The following is a 14,286-nucleotide window of genomic DNA, read 5'->3' on the forward strand; positions in this document are numbered from 1 at the left end:
ATGGGTTTTCTTCTTCTTGGTGTCTTAGGGGCTCTTCTTCCAGCTGCTCCCTGTGACTCCCCACTGCTCTGCATTCTGCCATATCCAGTGATGGTTTATGACACAATTCAGCAGGCAGCAAGCCATGTGCCTCTTACAGACGGCAATTAGGAGAAAGGAAAGGCAGAATTACAAGGTATTTGAAAATGCAGTTCGAAAAATTCCGGTATTATTTTCTCTTACCTCTTGGTGAAAAAAAAAATCTATGTATTCATCCAAAAGCAGACAGCTAACTCTGGGGTCATTCAGAGTCAACAGTTCAGTCAATATAAAAACCAACTATACAGTCAATGTCAAGGATGAAAATCCATTAAACCAGAAGTCTTATTGTTTTCATCAAAAGGAATCCTTACCTTTTCTTTGGCTTTCCTTTTCGTTCCTGCATCCATCCATTCATTTTCTTTCTCTAGCATGTCAATAAAGGCCCAGCGAACGCCCTCAATCAATTCCTCCATCTACAAGAAAATACCCAAAGAGGAAACGTCAAAGCCAAGAAGCTTCAGTCGAGGTTGTCTGGAACAAAATTGGCTTGCATGAGAAATGACTCAATACTCAACATGGTAAGTAAGGGGTTCCTTCAGCTTGACTCCATGCTCTGGCAACACTTCTTTTTCCAGAAAAATTCCCTTTTTTCCACCACTAAAATATAACTAACCAGGCCCAGCACGGTGGCTCATGCCTGTAATCCCAACACTTTGGGAGGCCAAGGCAGGTGGATCACTTGAGCCCAGGAGTTCGAGACCAGCACAGGCAACACGGTGAAACCCCATCTCTATCAAAAATATACAAATTAGCTGGGCATGGTGGCTCATGCCTGCAATCACAGGACTTTGAGGCTGAGGTGAATGTTTCACTTGGGCCCAGGGGTTCAAGACCAACATGGGCAACATGGCAAAATCCCATCTCTACAAAAAATATAAAAATTAGCTGGGTGTAGTGGCAAATGCCTGTAGTCCCAGCCACTCAGGAAGCTGAGGTGGGAGGATTGCTTGAGCCCAAGAGGTAGAGGTTGTAGTGAGCCATGACCGCACCACTGTACTCCAGCCTGGGCAACAAAGCAAGACCTGTCTCCAAAAATAAATAAATAAATAAATAAATAAATAATATGATAACCATTTCTTTCGATGAGAATAATGTGATGGCCCAGCCGTAAAATGAATTATACAGGTATACAGGGACAGGAATTCACCATAGATTATGACAAACCAATAACTTACCTGTCTGTAGCTACTAAGCTGGTTCATCCTTATCAAAGTACTAACTAATTTTAATCATTTAATAAAGGACTGAGAGAGACAGGCAAAGGCATGGGCTGTGCATTTCAGATAGGTATTGCAGAAGAAAGCGAACAGTTGAAAGAGATAACTGTCAACACAGAGAAACGGGCAGGGAGAGTTAGCACCCCAAAGGACACTTCACCAATATGAATCACACTTATGTCAGGACCCCAGTTCTTTCCAAATTTAGTTCCGTGGGTTAAAATAAATGTTCGGCTGTGCTATATCATCTTCCTACTCTCCTCTCTACTCCTTGGCAGCTCAGAAAAGTCTTGTTATTTCAAATTTAAAAGTGTAGGTATAGGCCAGGAGCAGTGACTCACCCCTATAATCTCAGGACTTTGGGAGGCTGAAGTGGGAGGATTACTTGAGGCCAGGAGTTCGAGACCAGCCTGGGCAACACAAGAAGACCTCATCTCTATAAAAACAAAATTATTTTTAAAAGGCTGGGCATGGTGGCGCCTGCACCTATAGTCCTAGCAACTCAGGAGGCTGAGGCAGGAAGATCACTTGAGCTCAGGAGTTTGAGGCTGCAGTGAGCTATGATTGCACTACTATACTTCAGCCTGGGTGACAGAGTGAGACCTTGTCTCTAAAAAAATAATGAAATAAAATGGTAGGCCTAAAGGGGACTGCTACAGAAAGGTGGTCTTCTGAAAGACCTCTTGCAAAGCATTTGAACAGTGAGGCCACACTCATAGTGAGGATGTGTGTGCCTGGCTTTGCTGCCAGTGTCTGTGGACCAAAAGAGAGGACTAGAGGCAAGGAGCTACTGACATGTCACATTAGAGGCCACCTGGAGCAGTGTGAGGAGGCCCTGCCTATTCATGGATACGAACCCCTCAAAATCCAGTTCTCCTGCAGAGATGCTTTGGCTTTCTCAATGGGACACCCAAGAAAGAAAAAATACTGGGTTTCGCCCCAGAATGAACTTTTTCATTTGAGAGTATGGTGTTGTCAATCAATTGTTAACATTAATTCTAGAAGAAAAGACGTGGAAATGTTTCCTTGCTTCTATAATAGTCAGCACTAAGCTTAAAATAATGTTTTTCTGTTTAGTAAGTTTTCAGCTATGTTTTCAGTTCAATAACAGTTGTGAGGGAACCAGAGCTATAAATCAGTGGGCTGGGTTCCATCATATGTAAATAAGAACAAACAGCAGATGGAAGGGGGTCGGAGGAGCTTCACAGCTATTTCTTCCCAACTTGGCAAAAACATTAAAAGAAGAGAAACTTCAACTTGGGATAAAACACAAACTGTTAGAAGAGCAAAGAGCAAAAGGTCCTTTAAAACTCATTAAGTCAGTGGTTCTTAACTTTGTCTGCCCATTAGAATCTTTGGAGGAACTTTAAAAAAATACCGACAGCTGGGCGTAGTCACTCACGCCTGTGATCCCAGCACTTTGGGAGGCCAAGGCGGGCGAATCACTTGAGGTCAGGAGTTCGAGACCAGCCTGGCCAACAGGGTGAAACCCTGTCTCTACTAAAAATACAAAAAAAATAGCTGGGTATAGTGGCAGGCATCTGTAATTCCAGCTACTTGGGAGGCTGAGGCAGGAGAATCGCTGGAATCTGGGAGGCGGAGGTTGCAGTGAGCCGAGATCGCACCACTGCACTCCAGTCTGGGTGACAGAGCAAGACTCCATCTCAAACGAAAAAAAAAAAAAAGAAAATACTGACAAAAAAATTTCTAAATAAAATAAAAAATCCTGAGACCTGGGCATCGGGATGCTAGTATCATTGTTCTGAGGTCCAGCCTGGGCACTGGGAGGGTTTAAAAAGCTCCCCAGGTAATTCTAATGTGCAGTCAGGGCTGGGACCCACTGGACCAGGGGAAACCATTTATTTGACAGATAAGGAAACTAAGGATCAAGGAGTCTATGATCTGCTCAAGCTCATACAGCTAATGAGGACCAAAGCCAGGACCTGAACAAAGAGCTAAAATAACAGTAGAGAGTTCAGAGCCTCTAGTAGAAACAGGATTCCTCCCAAAATCAGAGAGAAATGCCAGGGGGTAAAAGGGAATCAACTGAGACATGTAGAAGTCACCATTTCAAACAGAAGACCCACATCAGGAGGATATTAAAATGACAAGGAAATCTCCAGGAACTAGATCTTTTGCCTATTGGCAAGACTAAGTCTTTTTTTTTTTTTTTTTTTGAGACGGAGTCTGACTCTGTCATTCAGGCTGGCTCACTACTCACTGCAACCACCACCTCCCAGGTTCAAGCGATTCTCCTGCCTCAGCCTCCCAAGCAGCTGAGATCATAGACACGCACCACCATGCCAGCTAATTTTTGTGTATTTTTAGTAGAGACAGGATTTCACCATATTGCCCAGGCTGGTCTTTAACCCCTGAGCTCAGATGATCCACCCGCCTCAGCCTCCCGAAGTGCTGGGATTACAGGCATGAGCCACCGTGCCTGGCCCTAAGTCTTTAGGACCTCACCATGTAGCAACATGCATTGGCTGGCCCAACAAGATAAATTATATCTTCCCAAATTAGGGAGGGGCAATGGGGAGGAAAAGAAGTGGGTGGACTCAAAGGAGAGCTTTAGTGACCAAACCAATGGAAACAGGTGATTCATTTTATGTGGGAAAATGAGGAAAGTAGAGTCAGATTCATTCCTAGGCTTCAGAAGGGTATGGGCAACCACCGCCATTCAATAAGACTGAGAAAGCTGGAAGAAAAAGAGGGATGGGGACCGAAGCCAAACTAGTGGGATGAAGAGTGTATGGGAAGCGAAGACAGCAAGTCTGCTCAAATTAACTGAGTTTGTCTATGAAGGAGAAAAAGCAAAGATAGGAGAGAAGGAGATGTAGGGTTAAGGGAAGGGTCTGAGGGTTTGGAGTTTGGGTTTCATGCATATGCTTGCTGATGCTGCCACTACTGTTTTTGTTGTTGTTGAACAGCTGCGAGATTTGACTATGTTTAAATACCAATAGAAAGGATCCAGCGAAAAGGAAGAGACTGAAAATATGGGACAAAGAAAGCCATGAGTGGTGTCTCAGAGGGCAAAAGAGGTGATAGGATCCAGAGACTATATGGAAGGATTCACCTTACACATGAGACAGACACTTATGAGAGGAGAGAAGATTAAAATGATAGACAGGCATGCAGAAGAACCTAAGATTAGATGTAGAACGTTGAGAGTCCTGGTATAAAGGTGGGTCTTTTCTCCATGGAATAGGATTGAGACCTTCTGCTTAAAGGGAGGTTTCTCTAAAAAATTACATGTCTTCACACATGTGCATCCTGGCAGCATGAACATATTACTAGGAAGAGAGGTACAGTAGTAGCCCCTTATTCACGATTTTGCTTTCCATAGTTTCAGTTACCTGGGGGCAACTGTGGTCTGAAAATATTAAATGGAAAATTTCAGAAATAAACAACTCATAAGTTTTAAATTGCACACCATTCTGATTAGTGTGATAAAGTTTCACGCCATCCCAACCTGTCTGGCCCGGGATGTGAATCACCCTTCATTTGTCCAGCATCTCCATCCTGTATATACCCACCCAATAGTCACTTGCTAGGTATCTTGGTTATCAGACAGATCACAGGAAGTACAAGCATGAGTTCAGTACCATAAGATACTCTGAGAGAAAGAGACCACATTCACATAACTTTTATTACAGCATATCATTATAACTGTTCTATTTTATTATTAGTTATTGCTGTTAATCTCTTACTGTGCCTACTTTATAAATTAAACTTTATGATAGTTATATATGTGTAGGAAAAACATAGTATATATAGAGTTTGGTACTATCTCCAGTCTCATCCACTGGGCTGGGCGGCGGGGTCTTATTAAATATCTGTCTCAGATAATGGGGGATTACTATATATACAGATAGGGACAAAGAGGACAATAAAAGGTTCCCTCTCAATACCCTGGCCAGGATGTAGCAATAATAGAAAGCACCCAATAAATAATAAAAGATTGAACATGTCCAAAGAAAATATTTATTTGGGATAAGGTATACAAAAGCCAAATATTTTATTATGTTTTAAAATAAATTAATTCGTCAAAAAAAAAAAGCACTCTCCAAGCTAAAAGGATCTTTGGCAAATTTTGGAATTTTTGGATTCCTATGATGAATCTTAAGGTCATTTTGCTCCTGTTCTCTTTGGGACATTTTTATGGAGTATGTGGTTATTACTAAAATGGGGCTGAGTGTTTCTAGATACTTCTCTCTAAGCAGCTTGGTTTCACAGGACCCTCCCCGTCCAGCATCTCCTAGGCGTTAAAATGGCTATCAAATTCATTAAAATTTAATGCATTTTGAAAAGATTTTCAGGACGGGCACAGTGGCTCACATCTTTAATTCCAGCACTTTGGGACGCTGAGGCGGGTGGATCACCTGAGGTCAGGAGTTCAAGACCAGCCTGACCAACATGGTGAAACCCCATCTCTACTAAATACAAAAAAAGAAATTAGCCAGGCATGGTGGCACATGCCTGTAACCTCAGCTACTTGGGAGGCTGAGACAGGAGAATCGCTTGAACCCGGGAAGCAGAGGTTGCAGTGAGCCGAGATTGCACCATAGCACTCCAGCCTGGGCAACAGAGCAAGACTCTGTCTCTAAATAAATAAATAAGAAAAGGTTTTCAAAGTTCTTTGTCTGCAACCCGTTGATTGGCATTCTAAATGAAAATAAAAAGAGGCAAAAAAGATTTCAGCCCACTGCCAGAGTGAAAAATGACAAATAGTTTATTCACATGCCACTTCCTTCCTCCTCTGCCTTTTCTTCCACCTCCTCCCCTGCCGCCACCACCTCTGTCTTCCCTGAATCCACACTTCAGTAACTCTCTTTGTGGCTCTCTCACATTTGTCAAAACGTGGGTAAATCACTTTTTGTTTTCCCATGAGCCTCAGTTGCTCTTTGCCCTTGTCTTCTCTGGCACCTCCACTCCCCACATCATCCCCCATCTCAGGTTCTCAATTTTTTTCTTTTTCTTTTCTCTCTCTCTCTCTCTTTTTTTTTTTTTTTTTTTGCAGACTTTACAGATTTATTGTATAACATTTTCTGTAAAATGGTGTTGAACTACCCCAGCAGACTTCAAGAACAAGGAAAATCTTTGAAGGTGATTAATTTCATTGGTTGACATGTCAATGCAAATAAGAGAAATAATTATTTTAGCATGCTGGAACTAGGAAGATAAATCACTGAACACTTCTGATTTTTATCTTTAGACTACTCTACAGCATCACACAATAACATTGCCTTCAGTCAAGTCAAAAACCTGCTGTAATTTTAAAGTAACAAGAAAAGAGAGAAACAGTATTTCTTCACTAAACTTTGACCTCACACCTCAACCAGGCAGCATATAACATTAATAGAAATCCCTTAAACTGGAAGTCTTAAGGTGAAGTTATCCATAGGAAATATTTAGAGCCAGTCAAAGGTCAAAATATAACATATAAAAATTAACTCAAGTGTTATTATGGTAAAACCTGCCATATTCAGGCTAAGAGCCCTCTAGGCAAAGCAACATTTTGTTAAATATCTATTTATTTCAGGGGCAGGGCGCGATGGCTCCCACCTGTAATCTCCAGCACTTTGGGAGGCCAAGGTGGGCGAATCATCTGAGGACAGGAGTTCAAGACTAGCCTGGCCAACATGGTGAAACCCTGTCTCTACTAAAAATACAAAAATTAGCCAGCCATGGTGGCGGGCAACTATAATCCCAGCTACTCGAGAGGCTGAGGCACAAGAATCGCTTGAACCCGGGAGGTAGAGGTTGCAGTGAGCCGAGATCACCCCACTGCACTCAAGCCTGGGTGACAGAGCAAGACTCTGTCTTTTAAAAAAAAAAAAAAAACAAAAACAAAAACAAAACAAACAAACAAAAAAAACATTTATTTCAGAGTTTATGGAACCACACTATAAAAATATGGTTCATTTGGTTGATCTATGGGCAGTTCTTAGTTCTTTTCCTCAACCAGTATTATCTAAAAACAGGTTCTTCTTTTTTCATTCTTTGCACCCCAGGATTTTGCCCATAGTGTTCTACGTCAGACACCAGACATTGGTAAGTCACATATGCATAGGCACTTGTTACCTTTCCATCCAGGGCTTGGCTTTAATGAGATGGTTAAGGTAACCTTCACCTTACCCTTCCTCCCATCACATGGATGTAAGAATTCTGTACTTTGTATAAATGAGTCATGATGGTTCTATTAATACATTTGAAGGGACATATGCCAACCTTGCTTTAAGGAGGGGTCAGTTTGCCCCATTATCAGTTGTAGTTTTCTTCAAAGCTTTGTCCCTGATAATAAGGAAATCCCACAAGGCAACTCAAATCCCACCTCATACCCATGAATCCCAGACACTTAAACCCACACTTTCAATTCCCTCTCTGAGTTCCTGGGAGGCTTAAAACCAGAATAATACATATATGTGTGTTTAATTGTTGTCTTTTCATTTATATTTATTTGGTCTCCCTAACAAGACCCATAAGCTTTGAGAACAGGAACCGTGATTTAGATCAAATGAGATCACGAATATGTAAGCAAACAAAAAAGTATTCTGCTAATTTAAAATTTTGTTTTATGATTTCATATCTCATGTGATGTGATTTTTCACGATATGAGTCCATATCTCACATTCACACTTAATATTAAAATATAGCAGATGCTCAGTAAATACAAGTTGATCAATTTATGCTTTTTGAAACCTTCAATTGGTACCTAGCAGAGTTGAAACTGAATCAGGCCGGGCGCGGTGGCTCAAGCCTGTAATCCCAGAACTTTGGGAGGCCGAGACGGGCGGATCACGAGGTCAGGAGATCGAGACCATCCTGGCTAACCCGGTGAAATCCCGTCTCTACTAAAAAGTACAAAAAACTAGCCGGGCGAGGTGGCGGGCACCTGTAGTCCCAGCTACTCCGGAGGCTGAGGCAGGAGAATGGCATAAACCCGGGAGGCGGAGCTTGCAGTGAGCTGAGATCCGGCCACTGCACTCCAGCCTGGGAGACAGAGCCAGACTCCGTCTCAAAAAAAAAAAAAAACTGAATCAAATATCTTACATATATGCTAACAGATAACAGTTATTCCAATAGTATAAAGAGAAAATATTAACAAACTCACTCATAGAAAATATGGTGTTGTGCAGATATGATCATGAGATTTAACAACATGAAAGCTGAAAAAGGAAAAAAAAATGCATGGTACCCCTTTTTAGGTGAAGTCATTTTTGAAAAGAGAGACCTACTCTGATTTAATAATTCAAAGCCTGAATCCATGAATAGAACTTATCAGCGAGTAGCAAATCCATCTTTATATTAGGGGACAAGGTTCACAGCAAATGTCTCCGGAATGACTGTAGCCTACTACCAAACACAAACGTTAGTGGAAATCAGATGACTCAGTAAGTTAGCCTAGTCCATTCTAAGATAGGTGATGTCAACATGGTACAGCTAGGAATGGTTTAAAAATACAGTACATATCTAGGAGGAATAATTATAGGCTAAGAGTTCTGAAAAAGGAAAGAAAGGAAAAAGAAAAAAATCAGTAAGGTTGATTATGTGCATTAACCTTAAACTAATTTAATGTTAATAAAATTCTTAACGAAAAGGCATAATGTTGAGTAGGCTTTCCTCTTTAATATACTTAGAAGTTATAATACCTGGAAAAAACCATGAGATTAAAATGTTTCCAGTCTTCCCATTGCTCTAGAACAGGGCGAGTTTTCTTGAGTTGTAACCATTTGATTAGTGGAATGTGAAAAATGGAAATCATTGTTAATAATTTATGTGGATAACCCTGAAGAAATAGGCTTTAATCTCAGGGGGACTCTTAAAACTTTTCTTTCTGGCAATTGTCACTTTACTAGAAACACAGACGTTAAATAAATCAATGTACCAATAAATAGTAAATATTCATTAATTCATTACTTATACTGTAACTATTTATAAAAATGACCTTGGATTGGCTCCTGATAAAAAATAATGGCAACAAAATAAGTAAAAAGTGACCTATATTGAAGTGGGACATGTGGTTAAACCAGAAAAACTAAGGATAGTTAGAAAATGCTGAGGTTTCTGGCAGCCAAGTGAGTGAATAAATCATATCAGTTTGTCAGGATTAGCAATGTTACATACCTATTAAACATTTTGGCAAAAGAAGAAAAAATCAAATTATTTGGGCCCAAGTCATGCTATAAAGTGGGTTATTCTGGCGGTACAGGAAGAGTTTCTCATGTCCTTTTATCTAAAGGCATATATTCATAAGACTCAGGTAGATATTTATATTTATATTTGCTGGATATGAACATATAGGCTGTGTTCTAATTTTATAACTCATCTTTTCCTGTTTTACACTTTCCAACTTTAAGAGAGGATGAATCAGAAACCAGAATAATATTTACAAGTCAATCGGTCTCAAATAGTCTAGCCTTTGGCTGTGGGTAAATTCTCCCCAGCAAGTAACTATGTCTGGTCACTTCCAACATTCAGATCTGTTGGAAGGCATAAATGTTTTCTTTAGGTAAATGAATTTCTAATACAGGGTCTTCACATTCCATAGGTCTGACCAGATCTGCTTGACAAGACTGTGGCTGATAATATGTGGCAAAGGCAACACTGCCCAATGCTAGCCAGAAATGGAGAAAACAAACAAGAAAGGTGAGCCAATGTGTCATCGTCATAGCAGCATACTGAAGGACAAGGACAAGAGTAAATGTTCACACTTATTTCAAAAGAATTCCCAATGAGCTATCTAAATTACTTGTTTTGCTGGATGTTACTTGACCAAAGATTGCATAAATGAGCTGTCACGGCTGGGACCTGATATTTGTTGCAACAAGATTTAGCCTGTAGAGGGTTGTGAAATCTGGACCTATTCTAGAAATTATACGGCTGGGCACGGTGGTTCATGCCTGAAATCCCAGCACTTTGGGAGGCCAAGGAGGGCAGATCACGAGGTCAGGAGATCGAGACCATCCTGGCTAACACAGTGAAACCCCATCTCTACTAAAAATACAAAAAATTAGCCAGGCGTGGTGGCATGCACCTGTGGTCCCAGCTACTTGGGAGGCTGAGGCAGGAGAATGGCATGAACCTGTAAGGCAGAGGTTGCAGTGAGCCAAGATCACACCATTGCACTCCAGCCTGGGCAACAGGGTGAGATTTGGTCTCAAAAAAAGAAAAAGAAAAAAGAAAAAAAGAAATTATATTTGGCTCCTCGAGTAATTTCATGAGACTCTTGTGTGAGCCAGACTTGGCATTAAATGATAGGGTGGGTTCTGGAATGTGGCCAGGGCACTAGCATGAAAAGGATCTTTATTCCAATGAAAGCTACTACACTAGGCATGTATGGAGGAGTAGCAACAGTAAAACCCCCCAGGCACCTCCCTCACTCTACAATAAATTTAAAAGAGGCAATCTAAATGCAGAAGTTGCCACAGCCCATGCCAGGAAGTTGATGTTATAAATTCTATCTTAATTATTAACATTAGGCATGGCAATATTAGCAATAAGAGTAGCTGACATTCACTAAGCACTTGTTGTATACCAGGTATTGTGCTAGGCCTTCTACATAGATTACCTCTTTTAATTCTCACCACAAATGAAACAGGGACAAACTACTTTTATCCCTATTTGTGATACACAGCACTGAGAGCTTTAATGCCATACCCTTCATTTATCCACACCCTTTACTGTGTGACTTTGCAGATCCTCTCATTAAAAATGCAGAGTTACAGGTGGCTTATACTTGTAATCCCAACACTTTGGAAAGCCAAGGCAGGCAGATCGCTTAAGCTCACGAGTCCGAGACCAGCCTGGACAACATGGCAAAACCCCGTCTCTACAAAAAAGACAAAAATTAGCCGGGCATCATGGCGCACACCTGTAGTCCCAGCTACTCGGGAGGCTAAAGTGGGAAGATGGCTTGAGTCTGGGAGGCGGAGCCTGCAGTGAGCAGAGATGGCACCACTGCACTGCAACCTGGGTGACAGAGCCAGACCTTGTCTCCAAAAGGAAAAAAAAAAAAATGCAGACCCTGTTTCCCTAGTCTGTAAATCTGGGCCAGCCTTGTGACTTGCTTTGGCCAACAAAATGCGGATATTACATTATGCCTGTTCTGAGCCTAGGTCTCAAGAGACCTCACATGTTTCTACTTGCTCACTTGAACTTCTGCCATCACCATGAGAACATGCATAGGCTAGCCGGCTGAAGCAAGTAAGACACATGAAGCAGAGCCGAGTCATTCCAATCACCTCTGCCAAAGCCAGCCTTGATCAGCCAACCCCCAGAAATTCAAGCCAGCCCGGCCAAAATCAGCAGAGCTGCATGGGGGCCGCCACTGACTCCAGATGCATCAGCAGTAACTGCTTATTGTCAGATGCCAGTGAGGCTTTGTGATTGATTGTTACACAGCACTACCATAGCAACAGAAACTCTTGCATCATTTATAAACAGGAAAACAAGCTCAAAGAAGTTAACTGATTTACCCATGTTGGTAAGAGCAGAGCTGGGCTATGAGCTATCAATGCAACTTTGCAGAAAACCAGACATAATTTCTTTATTAGGTCAATATTTTATAAATCTATTAAAAAGCCGCTAAAAAAACCAGATCATCATGGTTTGCCTTAATTTGGACAGGTCTTCAGCAACGTTTCTCTGGAAAGTGATCTTTATAATAATAACCAACACCACTTACTAGACAAACAGAAACAGGGGTATTTGGTAGCCAAAGAGAATATCCTTTCTTTCACAGTTTGTGATGAAGGGACCATTGTCTTTATCTGTACAATGGCCTTACTGAGAACAACCCTTGTGAGCAGGTGAATTCGCAAGGAACGAAAACCCTTCAGTATAAGGGCAATGCTATAATGCATGACACTGACTTTCATGTGACTTCTGCCATCAACGTTATAGTTACATCTCATTTACTCAACCACTGAGAGAAACAGTGAGCGAGGGAATTGGAGAACTTAAAGAATATTAATGGCAGTACATCAATTCAATTATCTTAGCTCACTAATGAGGTGAACTTCTAGTGTATTGAGGTTGCAAGTTCAAACTCTGCCACTGCAATTGGACCCACGTGGGTATTTAACTCTTCGACACCAGATGTAGCAGTATGGGGTGGGAGGAGAATTCTTTCTTTAGGAAAAGAATTACTGCTGGAATTGCTCAGGCAGAGAGCAGCTCAGAAAAAATGGAAGATATTGTAGGTCATCCATGGCATTACTTGGGAACATGAACAATGTCTTTAAAGAGAAATAGAATAGCCGGCTAGAGTGCAGGAGAAATTAGTGAATTGTTTTACATAGGGAGTCAAGTTTTAGTTCTTCACTTAATAAAGTCTAAATCTGAAGTGTAATAGATTTGCTCTGCTTTAACTAGATTAACCTTCTGCATATAGAATGTTTTAACATATGATAGGAGATCAGTGACTTTAGCTTTGATCTGAGAGCTGACAAAGACTCTCTCCTTGACCAAAGTTTAGTCAGGCTCCTCTGAGCCCTCTTCTCAAGTATGTCTTGCCTTTACCCTCCTCTCAGCCTCCCACCCCCATCCTATCCTTGTCAAGCCTGCCTAGTCCAGTTGTAGCAAGAATCCTGCTAAGTCACTTTAGAAAGAATCCCCATCCTGATCACCTTGGCCTGCCTTCCACAAGAATCCTGTTAAGTTGGTTTAGCAAGAATTTCCCTTCTCCTGATGTCTCCTCTCCATAATTTTCCATCCACTGACCCCCTCATTCTCCTCACTGGCTATAAATCTCCAGCTGTCTTTGCTGTATTTAGAGTTGAGCCTAACCTTTCTCCCCTGTTGCAATAGACTTGACACCTCGTGCAATAGTCCTGAATAGTCTTCATTACTATTTTAACAAGTGTCAAAATAATTATTTTCTTCAACTGGGTTTACTCTATAACAAAAATGCAGAAAATTTGAGGGAGCAGCAAAAAATACCTACTGGCGGAGATGAGATATATGAATAAAGGTAAGTAGTCCAGGGACACAGTGTCTACAATGAAACAAACCAAGACATGGTTTATACAGAAGAACTTAGCCCAGCCAAAATGTTCACATGGGAACTTCAACTTTACTGAATTTTCTAGAAACTAGAGATAAAGCAACAAGGCCTTTTTTCCCATCAACGCAATAGAAAAATTTTTCTTTGATGTATGTATTCACATTTCTGCCTTAGTAGAGAATGGTAAACATTTTTTTAAACTTTGATAATAAATCTTACAGAGCCTTTGGGTTACCACTGCAAACATCAGGGATCACTCCTTAGAATGATGTATGTACAAAATATGAGAAATTGAGCTCAGTGTGTAGACTGAGCCAAAGATATAGCTGCAAAGTTGTTCTTAGATTAAATCAATAGTAGCTTGCTTCTTATCATTTCCGTCTTTCTCCTGAGAGTTTTATGAATACAAAAACATGATGTCAACTGGTTGGATTTGAATTAGGTTTCCACTATATTTATATTTAAAATATTGAAATACTAGAAGCCAAACCTATTCCAACTGTTTCCTACCTGTGAAATGTTTAAAAAAATATGAAATGTGTGCCTTTTTAAGATCTTAATATTAGAATAAGTAATTTGCTAACAAGGGTAATTATAAGATAAGCCATTAAGAAGGTTCTGATCTCCTCATATTCATAAAATTGGCAAAGATTCAAGTGTCTTCAGAGAGAAGCAAGGAAATGGAACACTGGTTTCCATGTAGATTGTCTGGGCTTGAACCCCACCAAAGCCATTTTCAAGCTGTATGACTCCAGAGAATTTACTTCAACTCTCTGAGCCTGTTTCCTCATCTGGAAAATTAGGGCATAATAGCAGTAACAGAGTCATTGCGAGGATAAGTGAGTTCGCACACTGAAAGCACTTAGAAGAATACCAGATACCTAATTAAACCTCAGTGAAAGCTAACTGCTACTGTTATTATAATCACCACATTTTAAAACCAATATATCCTGACCATCACAGTCACAACTAGGCCCATGG

General features: G+C 40.8%; 1 protein-coding gene across 2 annotated transcripts in view; it reads right to left on the minus strand.

The window, feature by feature from the left end:
• Nucleotides 1–14,286, minus strand: part of PHEX (phosphate regulating endopeptidase homolog X-linked) — a 226,664-nt gene that overhangs the window by 120,741 nt on the left and 91,637 nt on the right. For both annotated transcript variants that reach the window (XM_009197333.4, XM_003917492.5), the window contains one exon: nucleotides 393–494. In XM_009197333.4, coding sequence (XP_009195597.1) covers nucleotides 393–494 — 102 coding nt within the window. The remainder of the gene's footprint in view (nucleotides 1–392; nucleotides 495–14,286) is intronic.

Source organism: Papio anubis, chromosome X, assembly GCF_008728515.1.
Source record: "Papio anubis isolate 15944 chromosome X, Panubis1.0, whole genome shotgun sequence".
NCBI lineage: Eukaryota > Metazoa > Chordata > Mammalia > Primates > Cercopithecidae > Papio > Papio anubis.